This window comes from Maniola hyperantus, chromosome 21, assembly GCF_902806685.2.
Source record: "Maniola hyperantus chromosome 21, iAphHyp1.2, whole genome shotgun sequence".
Classification (NCBI taxonomy): domain Eukaryota; kingdom Metazoa; phylum Arthropoda; class Insecta; order Lepidoptera; family Nymphalidae; genus Maniola; species Maniola hyperantus.
Window position 1 is genome coordinate 10,317,391 of NC_048556.1, and position 16,918 is coordinate 10,334,308.

General features: G+C 37.7%; 1 protein-coding gene across 1 annotated transcript; it reads left to right on the plus strand.

Moving 5' to 3' along the window:
* The first annotated feature begins 711 nt into the window (after positions 1–711).
* On the plus strand, positions 712–15,898 carry LOC117992487 (solute carrier family 22 member 6-A-like). Its single transcript, XM_034980187.2, has 5 exons — positions 712–845; positions 6,030–6,519; positions 12,663–13,070; positions 13,424–13,667; positions 14,380–15,898. Exons 2-5 carry the CDS (start codon positions 6,119–6,121, stop codon positions 14,812–14,814), a joined length of 1,488 nt encoding a protein of 495 aa, XP_034836078.1. The 5' UTR covers positions 712–845; positions 6,030–6,118; the 3' UTR covers positions 14,815–15,898.
* Positions 15,899–16,918: the final 1,020 nt, after the last annotated feature.

Consider the following 16,918-nt stretch of genomic DNA (forward strand, 5'->3'; position numbering starts at 1 on the left):
ACCGAAGGCGTCCGGTAGGTGGGCTGTGATTCGCTGTTAGGCTGCGGTTGGCGGTGATTCGCTGTCAGTGGCGGTAAGTGGCTGTCATTGGCTGTGATAGACCGGCTGGGCAGTGATTAGCCGGCCTCACATAGGTTGGCTCGGGTTGGCTCGGATTGGCTCGGGTTGGCTCAAGTGTGTGGCGTAACACTAACTCAGAATTATTAGACTAGCTGACTCACCTCGGCTTCGCACGACAGAAATTTCTGAAAATCCTTTCGATGTGGAGGTCTAATTTTTTTATTTTATTTATTTTCATTTAGATAAATGATACGAAAATTTGTAAGTACGTGAGTAAATTTTTTTAAATCAATGATAACGTTTTTCCTGTCATCTATGTAAAGGGCACTATTTTAGGCCAACGAGTTGTCGATTCGATGAAGCGGGCTCTCGAAGGCCCATCACATGCTTAATAGAGAATACTTATTAATCCGGATTGTTTACAACTCAACCGAACAGACACTTTTCGTGCAACACGGGGCATCAAGAATCAAAACACAATATATTATTTTCTTAGCATATTTTACGTTTGTCTCGACAGTTCGCACGTATTTTTTAGAAGTATATTGGCCCGGATATTTCACAACCTATCCGAATAGACAGTTTAGCCGCAACAGTCGTACACTCGAATTGAAACTATGAAGATAAAACCTCCTCAGTATTTGTGTAGTGCTTGCTTCGCCTTGACGAACCGAATTTGTTTATTTATTTACTTAGAAGGATAATGTGGCTTTTATTAAATAAGTACCTTTTTTCGTAATTCTTGCTGCTTGTGTTTTGAAATCGGGACCATGAACTAGTTGAATGTGAGTATTAACTTAGGTATTTTTTTTTGTTTTGTTGGTGAATACAATTTAGATTTTTTGTGATTTTAAAGGTGGCTCTTCTAATGTGTAGTTAAATTTCATAAGTTTTAAAAGTTCGATACGTTTTGTTCGTTCGTAATTGGTTCGATTATGGGTATACTAGCTGACTCGCCCCGGCTTCGCTCGGGTGGAGTATAGAAAATTGAGGGAGAGGTTGAATTAAATTTTTCTCTCCGTAAGAACCATCCCCGTACTTCGAGGAATATTATGAAAAAAAAAAATCTTTTTTCATAATATATTTTTCACCTTCTTTTTGGAAATCGGTTAAAGATGTTAGAGTGTGCGAGAGAAAAGGAAACTTAGCAAAGTAATTAAGTATACTTAGCGCCTTAAAAATGAAAATTATATGTTTCACGGTTTTTGAAAACTCAATCCAGCGATTTTGACGGGTGCAGACTGCAGAGATAGCATGCACCCCGGAGACAGACATAGGTCAATTTTTATCCCGCAAAAACAAAACTATCCACGCGGACTAAATCGCAAGCATTGTCTATTAAACGAAACATAATTGTACACGTACCTACCTATCACATTAGGTATGATATATTTTCAATTATAAGTTATAACCAGTTACATTAATAATACAACAGCAATCAAATAAATGACTGTAATCATTAACCTGCCTAATAAAAATAACATATTAATTCAAGGTCCAATTTTTAGCCGATTTAAATATTGATGTCCATGGCGTTCGAAATGATAATATAAACAAAACAATTTTGTTTTAATATCGTCAATTTTATTTTGTTCACAGTATCTTAAATACCTACTGGACAAAAAGGTTTAACTCTTCTTGTTTCTTCAACCGTTCACTGACCCCACCTTTTAAAAGGTTGTTAGACCTCAACTATCTTCAGGTCATTATGAAATATTGCACGTCAATCACTCTTGTATGGACCATCAACTTCGTGATAGTATGACTATGATGAGTAATTAATTATTTTTTATTGAACAACATAAACTATACCTTCTTAATTACTTTTTAGGGTTCCGTACCTCAAAAGGAAAAACGGAACCCTTATAGGAAGCCATTCTACGAAATTTACACAAGTAGTAGGGACTTACCTAATTTGATGTGATGGGTAGTTATCCTTTCTCCAAAGGTCCCAAAGGTCCCATGTAAGAGATTACTTGTAGGAAGGCCAGCCTAGCATGCTTACTCTCTTCTTTCTATAATTTTTGTTTTTCAAACTCTCTGACTCCGACAGACTAGACCTAAAGTATTTAGTAGGTAGACAGACCTCTAATATAGGATTATTATATAAATGCCCATATTATATTCTATGTAAAGTTAAAGGCATATTTAACAATAGTTAATATATAATAATAGTTATTCAATAATAGTTATTTGCAATAGCAATAACTCTAAAGCTTACCAAAACGGAAACTTACATCACGCCAACAAAGCTTTATAAAGTTTAACCTTTCGTGAAGTATAAAATATTGTTACAACGTAATACTTGCACAATACCGCGGGTCAAGACCAACACATCAAAATGGAGCTTTTGCAACGTTTGTCAAATTCGGAAAATTATGGATCATCATCTTTATCAGTGATGATTGATTGCCAGCCCAGCATTGAACACGGATTTCCTCACGGAATGCGAAAGGTTTAGATTGCCTTTGTATTCACCACAATCGCCAAAAATGTGGATTGACAGATTTCTCAGATGCACATTGTCAAATTCTAAAAATGATGGATCATCATCATCATCATCATCTCAACCCATCGCCGGCCCACTATTGAACACGGAATTCTCTCAGAATGAGAATTGAGAAAGGTTCAGATTGCCTATGTACCTATTCACTATTCACCACAATCGCCAAATCTGGAATGACAGATTTCTCAGATACACAATATGTAGATCTAACGCCGGGTCAAGACTGAGACATCAAGCTTTTGCAACCTTTGTCAAATTCGAAAAATCGTGGATCATCATCATCATCATCATCATCTCAACCTATCGCCGCCGGTCCATTGGTTTACATTGAGAACGGATTTCCTCTCAAAATGAGAAAGGTTTACGCAATAGTTAACCATGTTAGCAAAGTGTGGATTAACATACTTCACACATATTTAAGAAAATTATGGAGAACTTTTGGGCATACATGTTTCCTCACAATGTTTTTCTTCACCATTATAGCAAATTTTAAGTTTATTTAACTTAGCCCGCAAATTAGTTTGCGGGATATCTAAATATATAAAAGGAAAAACTGACTGACTGACTGATCTATCAACACATCCCAAACTACTGGATCAGGCTGAATGGCATGCTGATAGCCATTATGACGTGGACATCCGCTAAGAAAGGATTTTTAAAAATTTAATCCCTAAGGGGTTTGAAAAGAAAATTTCAAACCAATTTGAAAATAAAATTAAAATTCGAGTATAAAACCATGTCGCGTTGCTCCACAATAAAATCTAAAATCAAACATACAACTAGATAAGAAAAATAACATATTATGACCTACTTACATACTTTAAATAACATAATAAATAGTGGTCGTCCATGACTTAGTGCTTAGCAGATTAGCAAAACCTAGGTCTATAGAGATATTATAATAAAATAAGATAGCTGCTCTTACACTTTTGCATTTATAATAAGAGTGATATTATTATGGGTAGTGATTAATGATAATGCCAGCAAATTCGTGCACGTAGATTTCAATTTTTTAAATCCCGTGGAAACTATTAAATTTTCCGAGACAAAAAGTCTATGTTCATCCCAGGAATGCAAGGTTTCTTTCGTCAAAATCAGTTGGAAATAGATGAGCCGTGAAACATAACATGCAGACATACACGTTTTCGCATTTATAATAATACTGATGGTCACTGATGGATGTAGGTAGGTCTTAAACCCCTACTAATACAGGTAGCTAGCTACACAGTGGACTTGAATTGCTACAAGCCAAAGATGAATACGGAACAACCCGCCAAAACATCTATTGTTTTTAATAATGTTCCTAATTCTGGAGTTGCACAAGGCAGTGTTGTGAGACTGTTATTCTTTCAGATTTACATTTGAGCTACAAATAACCTTCACGGTCTTCAATGACTGCAAAATTATGCATAGGTAATAATTATGCTAAAAAAAATTTTAACTGTCATAAAAATCATTCTAGAGGTCATAATAAATTGGTTAAACGTGGAACGAAACGATTGTTTGTTGATATTCAAAAATATAAATTTATCGGTTCCTACAGAAAAAAATTGAAATAGAAGTAGTAGGTAGTTCCTAAATCCTAAAAGTTAAGCAAGTTACAGTACGCGGCAGAAAGTAATGTACATCGACCTTTAGAAGGAGATAGCAGATTCGTAGAGCATTGACTTTGTCGTGGAGACATCAACGACATAAGTAGGTACGAGTGACAAAGACATTGCTCTACAAAGCCGAAATGTCATTCTAAAGGCTGATGTACATTACTTTCTGCCGTGTACTGTACCTACCTACCTAGTAGGTAACTAATAATTTATCATAATATACTTTTACATAAAATATAACTTCATACTAATTATGGTAAATAAGATATTCTTATATCATGATATATTAGATGTTTTATTTGCAATATATCGCTAATCGCTTAATAAGTCTCTTTTATCCTATTCTATATCTTTGTAACTGTGGGTCACATTACACACATACCACGTTCCTATCTCTTGTCTCTTATGAGACGAATATTAAGCGCCGGGAGATATTTACAAGAAAATAAAAATGTTTTGACGCCATTTTTATTATACTACGCTTTTGTACCAGGCCAATATAAAAAAAGTCTACGTGTTTTCGTAGCCTTTTTATAATAATATGAGAAATAACATTTAAATGTTGATGTAATTATTATGAGTGTGTATTGAAAATTTTACTCGAAATGGAATGAAAATAAAGATTATCCATCCCATCCGCTTGACAGATGTTGATGGGTATTTGCATCCTAGAGATAGACGGAGGCTATATTTATCCCGGAAAATCACAAAGTTCCAATTTGCTGTTTCCAATTCCAATGGGATTTTTAAAGCCTCCACACGAACGAAGTCGCGGGCATCATTTAATTTCTTATAATAGAATAAAGTGAAAGTCTGACTGGGTAATAAACTGAAACTCTTCGCTAATTGCCACTTAGAACACGATGAAACAAAGTGTTAAGGATTACCTCTATCAGGTTTATTTAGTGCACGTACAACCTGCAGATACAATACAACAGATTCTTTGAGACCTAGTTTAGTATAGATACCTACTACCTAATATATTATAAATATAAGAAGAACTCTATAAGTCTTGTTATAGCTTTTTTACTGGTTAAACCGATGAACGAACCTTGATAGAATTTGGAATTTCAAAAATAACTTGATCACTCTTCGGGTAAAACCACAAAACTGAGCGAATCAAAAACCATAATTTTAGCCTGACGAAGTCAGATGTCGTTTAGTTGTTAGATGTGTCTAACATAATAAAATTGTAATTTTGTGTACGCATCCTGCAAAAAATAATAGAACCAATTTCGACAATACTTTCATGACTCAGCTACTGCATTCAAAAAAAAGCTCTTATCATTTTACCGTGAGTTCATCTCCTAAGTAACTTAGTTATTTGTTTAGTTAAGTAGTTAGTTACGTTCTTTTTATTTGTCAAGATATTTTGCAAATGCTGTGTACACATTTTTAGATACATTTATCAGCCTGTGTTTGTTTATAAGTGTCGTAGTTTGTGTTAAATTAATGTATTGTGTGTGTTCCTAGTAAATAAAATAAATAAATAAAATACTTGATTACGGTCCGACAGTTGTGTGGTTGTTCATTATTTACATTTACAAAGAAATATGACTGTCAAAATTGGTCCACCAGTACACGGGTGAATCCGGGAGTTCGAAGATATTAATTAGAAGAAACTAATTTAGTACCTACCTACTTAGGTACCTAATATTATTAAATGTGAGAGTTCGGATGTTTGGTTTGTTACTCCTTCATGCCACAATGACTAAACCGATTTGGCTGAGATTTGTGATAGGTACATTTTATCCTAGAAAATTACACGGAATTTTTAAAAACCTGTAGGTATTCACGCGGACGAAATCACGGGAATCATCTAGTTATTATATAAAATATTTAATCAATATTTATCATTACAGATATCAACGCTACGTAATAATGCTGCCGTCGTAAAGCGATATCTTGGTGCGTATCCTCAAGAAGAACCAGACAATATCATAACGACAAGATGGTCCAAAGAATACTATCTGTACAGTCCACTCAAATCAAAAAGGAGGATGCCTTAGCGAATTTGATCGGACAATTCGGCAAATGGCAGTTGATAGTGATAGCGACGGTGTCGCTAGTGAAGTTGTCTTCAGGTTGGGTGCAAATGGCGATCATATTCCTGACCCCGAACCTGGTGTTCTGGTGCGCGGACTTCGGGGACAACTCGACGGAAGTTGGCTCGAACATGACTTGCTACGCCAACTGCGTGAAGTACGCGTACGACAGTGCCCCGTTCGAGAACACCATCATCACGGAATGGGGGCTGGTGTGCGAGCGCACGTGGATGGCGAGCTTCGCGCAGATGGTGCTGCAGCTGGGCGTCTTGATCGGCAGCGTCATGTTCGGATTCCTCTCCGACAGGTACCTAATTCTTTTCTATAAGTGTACCGTTTGCGACTAAGTCTGCGACTAGATCAATATGTCGTCTCACTGGGATCATGCACTGTCGAAGACCTTAATTTTCACAGGTACCTAAACTTGCAAGATAGATAGTCGCTTCAGTACCCGTAGTACAAGATTTTACGTCTCACCAAACGAAACCAAATTCGAGAGTTGAAATACTTCCGCGTTACAGTAAAATGGACCTAAACAGCCTTGAATTGAAGTCAAATATTCAATGCCACTGATTTTAATTTCGCAATGTTTCCGCTTGGAGCGCTGGCTGTAGAAGTGTAGACAAACTTGAGCTTTAAAACAAGGCATTTAAGATCCAGTTTACTGTAACGCGGAAGTATTTCGACTCTCGAATTTGGTTTGGTTTGGTGAGACGTAAAATCTTGTACTACGGGTACAGTATTGAGTGAACATACGTATCACAAATTTAATCACTGGCAGTAAGCGAAACCGTGGCCGAGTGGTCAAGGCATCGGGCGCGAACCCAGAAGATGCAGGTTTGATTCCTGCCGGTTACGCAATTTTTGACATGTATTTAAAATTATTTACAAGATAGCATCCATAACTACTAAGTACTAGTAACTGTGATACTAATATAATGTTATAAATACGCAACTGCTTTCGGAACTGCGTGGTAGAGTCTGACGTAACATAAGACGCTATTATCTCTATGCTATTGCCTATCTAAGTACCTAGTTGTTCTAGATGAATTTTTTTTATTTTATTTTGAAAGTATGTCTATCTGTTCCGTGAACGTGCCTTGGAGCGCTGTCTGTTTCAGTTATTATAATCACTAACATCTATTTATGTAACTGTTAAAAGACTCGAAATCTCGAGTCGTAACTCGTATCGTAAGGATCTGGAAATTCGCCGAGTAATAATTCCAAGAAAAACCCAATCCCAAGAAAACAGAAAGTGTATTCAATAATACCCAATCTGAATAAATGATTTGAGTTTGAGTTTGATAACTCCTACCATTATAAGAATAATGAAAAGTGGCCACGACCTTCAACAATTAGGTTTACGATGCAGAGAGAGAGTTCATATGTTACCTTTTCACGGTTCAACTGCTGAACTATCTTGATTATTGGCGAGAGCAGTGGCGTAGCTAGGTAACCAAGGGCCCTGGGGCAAATCAAAAATGGGGCCCCACTGCTATCTAAACTGGTTAGGTTTCAGCAAGTAAAAATATTAAATATACAAATACATTCACAGAAAGAATTTAGGGGGATTCCCTATAGTAACTTACGAATTATCATATTTATTTTGAAAATGGGAGAAATTTTCAAAAGTTTAGTTTGAGCGATATTTTCTGGTAAGGATTCGAGGGCCTCCTGAGCTTTAGGGCCCCGGGGCATTGCCCCGCCTAGCCCCTACGTAGCTACGCCACTGGACGAGAGGCACAGGAGTTACTCGTATCTTGGTGATACATATTACAGGATATTTTTCACGGGATTAGACCTAAATCTACGTAGATCAGAACAGCTACCTAGTCTTCCTATATATATGTATAAAAGGAAAAGCTGACTGACTGACTGACTGATCTATCAACGCACAGCTCAAACTACTGGACGGATCGAGCTGTTTGGTATGCAGATAGCTAAGTATACTTAATTACTTACTATACATATCATGCCCGCGTGGAATGGTGCCAAGAAAACTGGCTGCATTTCCGAGCTGGATAGCCAGGCTGATCCGTTTATGTCCGTTGCGCAAAAAATGAGCCAGCCCTTCTGTCACCAGATGAGGCTATTAATTTTTTTTTTTCATTAAAACGACAGGATTTTTGAAAATTTAACTCACCTTAAGGGTTACGCCCTTAATAGGGGTTTAAAACGAGATAGACAAAATTTGCCCCAGGCTGAACTATGCCTATCACAAACTTAATGCCACGACTGCAAAACAACGTTTGACTTTTTTTTTCTTAAAATAGAAGATTTTTACTATTAAATGGCACATAAGTAGGATCATCTCTGTACATTCTGGGGCACGCCTCCATACAATTTTTGTCCATCTCCTTTGTGTAATCGGACGAAGTCACGGGAATAAACTAGTTCTAAATAAAGTGTACCTTAACACTAAAGAGCGATTGAAGAATTAATTAAATGACTAGGAAAAAGAGTTCATCATGTAAAAAGTAACAGGATATCGCAATAAAAAACCTTTAACAATGATTTCTTGTTTAAGTTTTTTATTCCACGAAAATCCACGAAATAAAAAATCGACGAATACCTATACTAGTATACTGGTATTGTATAGTAGGCGCAAACCACAGGTTACCTACCGATAGTATAGTAATCTTCATAGGTTTTTCCGACCTATCAATTTTTTGTAACACTTGTTGGTTGTACCCAACTTCCACCTATAGTCTGCGACAGGTTGAGATGGCTATCGGGGTATGAGGCAGGGGGACGCCCCGCACATCCGCACGTCACCCGCGCTCGCCTACTCCGGCGTAGTGTGAGGGCGTTCCCTCCTCGATTGCAATCTCGACCTGTCGCGTAATACTTTAATCAATCATGTTTTTTAATCTACCTACTAAATCTGTGAGTCGTTGCCATGTCGTTGCCGTGCCCGTGTTGTTGTCTTGTCGTTGCCGTGTCGTTGTCTTGTCGTTGCCGTGTTGTTGTCTTGTCGTTGTCTTGTCGTTGCCGTATCGTTGTCTTGTCGTTGCCATGTCGTTGTCTTGTCGTTACCGTATCGTTGTCTCGTCGTTGCCCTGTCGTTGCCGTATCGTTTTCTTGTCGTTGTCTTGTTCTTTTTTTCATAATCGGTTCAGTAGTTCCACAGATTACCCCTTACAAACAAACTTACAATCTACTTTTTTATAATATTAGTATAGATATAATAGGTACGTACACTTTGCGATACGCACTTTTAATTTTTAACCGACTTCCAAACCTTTTTGGAAGTGTACCTTCTCCTTAGAAGGTTCAGAATTCTGCGCGGTTTTTTTGGCAAAGAATTGAGGAAGTAAGTAAGTAGGTAGGTATAAGTAGGTATCTTCGTTATTAGCGTTGCATAAAATCCGATTTTAACGGTTATTAGTTATTACAAATTACTAGCCTCGAATAATATTGTATTTCAAAAAATTATTAGATTTCTGTTTTAAAGTTCACGATTCTTGATTTACGATCTACAAACTGGTTATTTTGCAGCCGCATCTATAGTAAGCGACAGGTTGAGATGGCAATCGAGGAGGGGACGCCCCGCACACCCGCACAGCACCCGTGCTAACTCCGTGCGGGCGAGCGCGGGTGAGTTGGGTGTCCCCGCGCCTCATGCCCCGATTGCCATCTTGACCTGTCGCGTACTAAACGTATATTTATTGTTTTATGTGCCAATACCCATTAAACCAAATTGAGCTGCATCCCGTTTATGTTGGTTTGTAAATAAAAGTAAAATAAGTAGGTACCTAGTTAGTAAGTTGTATCACTGACCAATATTCTGTGCTAAAAGTTAAAACCAACAACAGCGATCTCTTCCAGGCACTCTTGGGGTAGGTACAGGATCCGATAAACAAAATAAGCCGAAGTAGTTTGGTTCTCATTAACTAATCAAACTCAACCTTGGGACAATACGCAGAGAAACTTTCAGCTTTTATAAAATAACGATGGTCTGACACGCGCTGGTTCTCTCTCTGTATGCAAAGTTCCAGCAATTGGCATAATTTGGCAAGTGTGTGGCCATTCAGTATGTTGACTGCTTTGCAAGTTAATGACCCGAAATTGATCTTCAAAATTACTTATAATTACTAAAAAATATAAGTACGCTTGACATTTTTGCCGTTATCGTAATGAAAATATACCTAGGTAGTTAGGTAACAGCTACATATTGCAAAAAAACTTAGGCACTTGTTATTTGGATAACAAACACTTCATGTATGAAAAACAATAATATTATCTTTAATTTTTTTCAAGGTGAATTCCTGTAAGAAGAATCTTACACTTAGATACCTACTATAGCCGATTTTACGATAATATACCTATAACATTAGCTTGTTTTTTGATGATATGAATTGACAGCATTACGACAAAAACTTCTAAAATTGCCTGTGAACTGTAAATCTTTAACATCAAACATAGATTATCGTCGATATCATGGATGATAAAACGGTAGATCTTACGCGCAGATCAATCAAACTATCATTCACAAGTTTATCTATAGGTCGGTAGGTATGATTGGATAAAAGTCAAAAATGATTCCTAAAAACCAAAGGTGATAAACGTAAAGTATACCTACCTACTTTACTGCTTTAGGGGTTGCATTTTCAAAAATCCTTTCTTAGCGGATGTCTACGTGATAAAAGCCACCCGCATATCCAGCCCAATCCGTCCAGTAGTTTGAGCTGTGCGTGGATAGATCAATAAAAAAAACATTGAATTGCAGGTTTTAATTATTTATTAATTATTTTAAATACGCATAGCTAATACTTTAAATTATAAAAATGCCAACGGTAATTACGAAAGTATCGTGGCATTTAAATTGAAGCCTTGAACAAACAAAATGACAAGAATGTAAAGTGGCTCCATACTTCAGGCTCTATCACCATGAGGTCTTTGAGGTCGAGTAAATTCTTTAGGCGCAAGTAGGTACTTCCTATTTAACTAATAGAAAGCCTTAGATATTACGATACCATGAGATAACTGTACGCTTAGTATAAGATTTTACGTCTCACCAAACGTTGCTAGAATTCGACAGTCGAAACACAATACCGTCAAAGTAAAATGGACCTAAAGAGCCTTGAATTGAAGTCAAAAATTAAATCCCATGATTCTAATTTTAATTTAGAGCCTCAATAGCTCAACCGGTAAAGGAGTGGACTGAATACCGAAAGGTCGCCGGTTCAAACCCCACCTGTTGCACTATTGTCGTACCTACTCCTAGCACAAGCCTGACGCTTAGTTGGAGACGAAAGGGGAATATTAGTCATTTAACATGGCTAATATTCTTTAAAAAAAAAAAAATCGCAACGTTTCCGCTTGGAGCGCTAGCTGTAAATGTGTAGACAAACTTGACCTTTAAAATAAGGCATTTAAGATCCAGTTTACTATATTGCGGAAGGTTTTCGAAATTCGAATACTATCAACGTTGGTGAGACGTAAAATCTTATACTAAGCGTATACCTAAGATTTTACGTCTCAGTACTTAGCTGTACTTAGTTTAACTTTGATATTGTAAGTAAAGTGATAAAAATATTATTTTTAGGACCTTTGAGGTCATAACAATAAATCATCATCAGTTTTAGAATGTAGAGGTAGGTACAGCTCTTTCATTTGATACCCCACTTGGTATAATTAATCTTTCTCTGAAAGTTGAAAATACTTATTATTTGTCCATGAACACATTTTAATTTTTGTGTGATGTAACCACAAATTCACGGTTTTCATATTTTTTCCCTTACATGTGTTATAAGACCTACCTTCCTGCCAAATTTCATGATTCTAGATCAACGGGAAGTACCCTATAGACACAGACCTTTACACAGATTTCTTGACAGGCACGAACAGACAGACAGACAGAGAACAAAGTGATCCTACTTATAAGGGTTCCTTTTTTTCCTTTGAGGTACCCTAAAAATTAAAAATAATATAAAATAAACAGTTACATTAACGTTTAATTATTTATTACTGTAGATAAGTATGTCATTTTATTTCATTTACAATTTTGTATCTTTGACAACTGAATTAAGTAATTTACGAAACCGGTATCTCCATATTTCTGAAAAAGTGAAATGAAAATTAGCTAAAAGTTGAAAGTCGTATTAAAAGTAAAACCTAATTTTTTTGAAACGAGTTCAGGTATCAGTTCGATTAAAGAACAATTAATTAGCTATTCAGACTCCAGTAAAAATGTCTGCGGGTTAACCACAACCACAATTTAATTTTTTTGTGCGATGTAACCACAAATTCACGCTTTTTAGATTTTTCCCCGAATGTCTGCTATTAGACCTACCTACATACCAAATTTCATGATTCTAGGTCAACGGGAAGTACCCTGTAGGTTTCTTGACAAACCGACAGACAGACAGACAGACTACAAAGTGATCCTATAAGTGTTCCGTTTTTCCTTTTGAGGTACGGAACCTTAAAAATGAATTTCTTTTTCAGATACGGCAGAAAGAACACATTTCTAGTATCAATCACCGCTGTAATAGTAACCGGATTCGCCGTCTCGTTCCCTACTGACTACATTACCTTCACAGTCCTCAGATTCTTCTTAGGAGTAGCAACTGCTGGAACTATGGTCATCTCTTTCGTCATGGTCATGGAGACAGTTGGGACAAAGTACAGAGAGTTATGCGGTTGTCTCTTTCAAATCCCATTTATGATTGGGCACATAACGACCCCAATTTTCGCGTATTACTATAGAAGTTGGAATACGTACAGCCTGGCTATGGCGGTGCCTCCGTTGATATATTTGGGCTACTTCTTCGTGCTGTCGGAGTCGCCGCGGTGGTTGGTGAGCGTGGGCAAAGTCGAGCAAGCGACCAAGATTGTGACCCGAGCTGCGACCATGTAAGCATCTAATAATTTTTTCAAAGACACATTTTGAAAGTTTGTCTCAATTTATTCACAAATTCCCAAAACAGTCAATTCCCGTGAGATCTTCTATCTTTATAATCCGCTAAGTACTTGGGGACATGAAAGTAGCCTACCCGTGTGAGGCTTAGTTTTATACCGATCACAAGCACCCGGCGTCCCTGGAAGCAGTAAGTACTACACGAACAAAAACAGTAGGCTGACTAATCTTTTCACCACGACTGCTACCTTTAAGAGCCGTTGCGGCTTTTTGGGATGCCCATGTATGAGGTGACTGTCGACTCGAGAAGAAGAAGAGTAGGTACTGAGGTACATTATTCAACTTTCAGGAATGGTCTACCCACTGCAAAAATAGAGGAAACCTTAAAGAAGATGTCTGAAGACATACAGGACAGGTCCACCGCAGCAAAACTGAACTACAGCGATCTGTTCAAAGTTGACTTGCTCCTCAAAACTGTGGCTTCCTGCATTATTTGGATGATTTCTGGGTTTACGTACTTCGGCTTCAACCAGTACGTCAGTCAAACCAGTTCAGATCCATTTCTGATTGTGGCAATTGTTGGGTCACTTCAGGTTAGTTTATTTACAAGGTTTTTCATCCTTTTGATCCTACTATATTCTTGGACTAGCTCATGCCCGCGACTTCGTCCTCGTAGACTACACAAATTACAAACCTAATACCTGTATTACCTACACACACCTTACAAAATACTATTGTATCTCCTTTTGAATTTTCAAAAATCCTTTCTTAGCAAATGCCTACGTCATAATAGGTACCTATCTGCATGCCAAATTTCAGCCCGATCCGTCCAGTAGTTTTTTGCGTTGATAGATCAATCAGTCAGTCAGTCACCTTTTCCTTTTATATATCTAGACTAGATTCACTGGATAGAACTGGACCAAAACCTCAGAAGATTGATTTTTTTTTAATTGTACGATTGCCTTAAGTTTTCTTCTATCTAGTCTCCATATTAGATTACCAGTTACCATTACAGTTACCTCTTCTTCTACTTCTCTTGTTTTGGAGCTTTTTGTACTTAGTGCCAAATCAGCTCAATGTGTTTCTCCAGCATGGACGTCTCGTATCTCATTACAATAAAAACTGACTTATCAGCGCCCTAACCCTTTGATCTGGAAAGCTAAAATTTTGCACAGAGATTCTCTACATAATGTAGCTATAAGAAATAGGGCCAGAATTTTAGAATTGCCCATTGGAGCGATTGCTCGTTTTATGCTTGTAATCTGTAGACTAATTTTGAATAACAAAATGTTTCTCTCTTTCCAGATACCAGCAATCCTGATTTCAGTATGGCTGTTGAAACATATCGGACGCAAGGCCGCGGTCGTTACATTTTTAGCTTTAGGCGGCCTTTGCGTCCTTACTTTGGGTGTCGTGGCTGACACATTCTGGATTACTCTAACATTAGGATGCATTGGAGTCAGTTGCGTATCCATAGTGTGTACGTGCATATATATTTATACATCAGAACTATTTCCTACAGTCGTGAGGAATATGGGTATGGGAGCATGTTCGACGAGCATGCGCGTGGGGTCCATGATAGCGCCGTTTGTCGCGGATCTGTCTAAGACGGTGCCGTGGATGCCGACCGTCATCTTTGGTCTGGCGCCGCTCGCGGGTGCGCTGGTCTGTCTGTTGCTGCCAGAGACTAAGGGCACAGCGTTGCCTGATAGTATGAAGGATCTTAAAGATAGTGCGTAATTTTAACTAATTGAAGCTTGACTAAGTTTCAGATTCAAAAAGTGGGTACCAGTACGCATAGCGAATAGCGAAGATAAAATTATATGTACTTACCGTTGTGCGAGAGTCTGGAATGTGCAACCAATGCAGCTATTATCCGCTGATGAGGAGCCATGTAACTTTAAAAGGCCAATTTCTCACTAGGACACCATGGTGTCGCCACCAGTCGCGCCACCGTGGTGGTGGTAGCTACTAAACGAGAAATATCAGACACCAGAGCACACATCAGGATCGTCAATTTCAAAATAAACATCGCTCTTCGGTGTCTATTTTAACAATGCTTTTGATACACGTAGGATGTAAAAGAAGGTTAAATAAATATACCGTCTATTTTCCGACCAAACAAAGTCATACTACTATGAGTACAATCACCTAACATCAACAGTGACTGTGCATATGCGAATGACATTCGTCACGCACGAGCAGTATGCGGGAGGAGCGTCCCAGGTAGTACAACTGGTGGTCGAGTAGTAAGTTGCCAAAAAGCTCTATACATATTAGTGGTTGCGCCACCAGCGGGTAATCCCGGTCACTGCCACCAAATTGATTGCGCAACCAAGCGGACATTAGATGAGGAACCCTTCATGAAACTGTATACAATTTGTTGGTAGTAGGTATGACTGGTTGCGCCGCCACTGGTGTCCTAATGAGATAAGTGCAATGTTATAATGCCTCTGTAGTTTGCATTTTGCACACCATTGACTTGGATATTATATTATATACAAATCATAACTGAATAATAATTTTAGAATCGAATACGTAAGAAATTGTATTACCTTATCTAAGTAATATGTGCCTTTTAAGATGCTGCAGGATATTGTGATTAATAAGTTTTAAGTTTAGGTACGATAAGAATTTTGTAATCATTTTAGGGATAATAGAAAAGACGCGTAGCTGCGCTTCAACTTGCCACAATGTGCCTCAAGTCTAAAAATTATGACTAAGTGGTCTAGGATAACTGTATTATAAAAATAATATTTAGGATAAGTTTTTGTGCTAATAATAGTTTAAGGACTTAGATATTAAATGATACACTAGATAGTTATTAATAGTAGGAAATATTATAAATAGTTTCGTTCTTTTCCTCGACATCTAAATAACTAGGACCTACTTACCTATAACCTTTTAGGTTTTTTGGTAACAAGGGGGAGTTAAGTATTCATAAGATACCCAACTTCTTGGGGGAAAATTCGGGTTAGATATGTGATATTTTAAATTCTAACTTTTCGGAGTTATGTGCTATTTAACCAATTAACTAAATATCACTTCCTTTAACGGTGAAGGAAAACATCTTGAGGAAATCTGCATGCCTGAGAATCCTCCATAATGTTATAAAAGTTGTGTGAAGTCTGTCAATCGGCACTTAGCCAGCGTGGTAGACTAGACCTTTTTCATTCTGAGAGGAGACCCGTGCTGACCCGTGTGACACAGTACTGAGCCGGTGATGGGTCTGATATTTTTATCCACTAAAACCTCCTCGGTGGCCACCCTCAGCGCATATTCATAAATCATAATCAACACATCGGTACGGCCTAACCTGAAAGGAGTAGGTATGCCAGCTTATTAATCCCACGGCAGCTGGAATGCTAAATAATAGCTTGGCGGTACGTCGTTGCTGATAGGGTGGTAGGATAGCCACGCCCAAAACCTGCAGACCGATCTAAGTCAATTTAAAAATCTACCTATAACTTACCCAATTGCTCTTGGCTGGCCGGGAGCTGAACTAAGGACTTTCCACTTATAAAACCAGAGCTCTCACCACTCGCAAATTGCAGATATCCTCAAATTAGAGAAACTACCTACTAAATTCCTTTTTGTTCCTAACTAACTTTCCAAATTCTGCCTAGGTAGGTACAGTTCTGTTCCCTAAAGTAAACCGCCTTTAACCTTACATAAGTTTGACTTAGATCTAAGATTATAGAATTTAAGCTATCGACATTTGAAATTACCTAAGCCGAGCATACACCGACAAATCCAGATAGGTAAAGTAGGTATTCCGTATAGGCATTCGTAAGAGATAAGATCCTGTATTATTTAGGTTTAAGTAAAATCTAACTTTTTAATA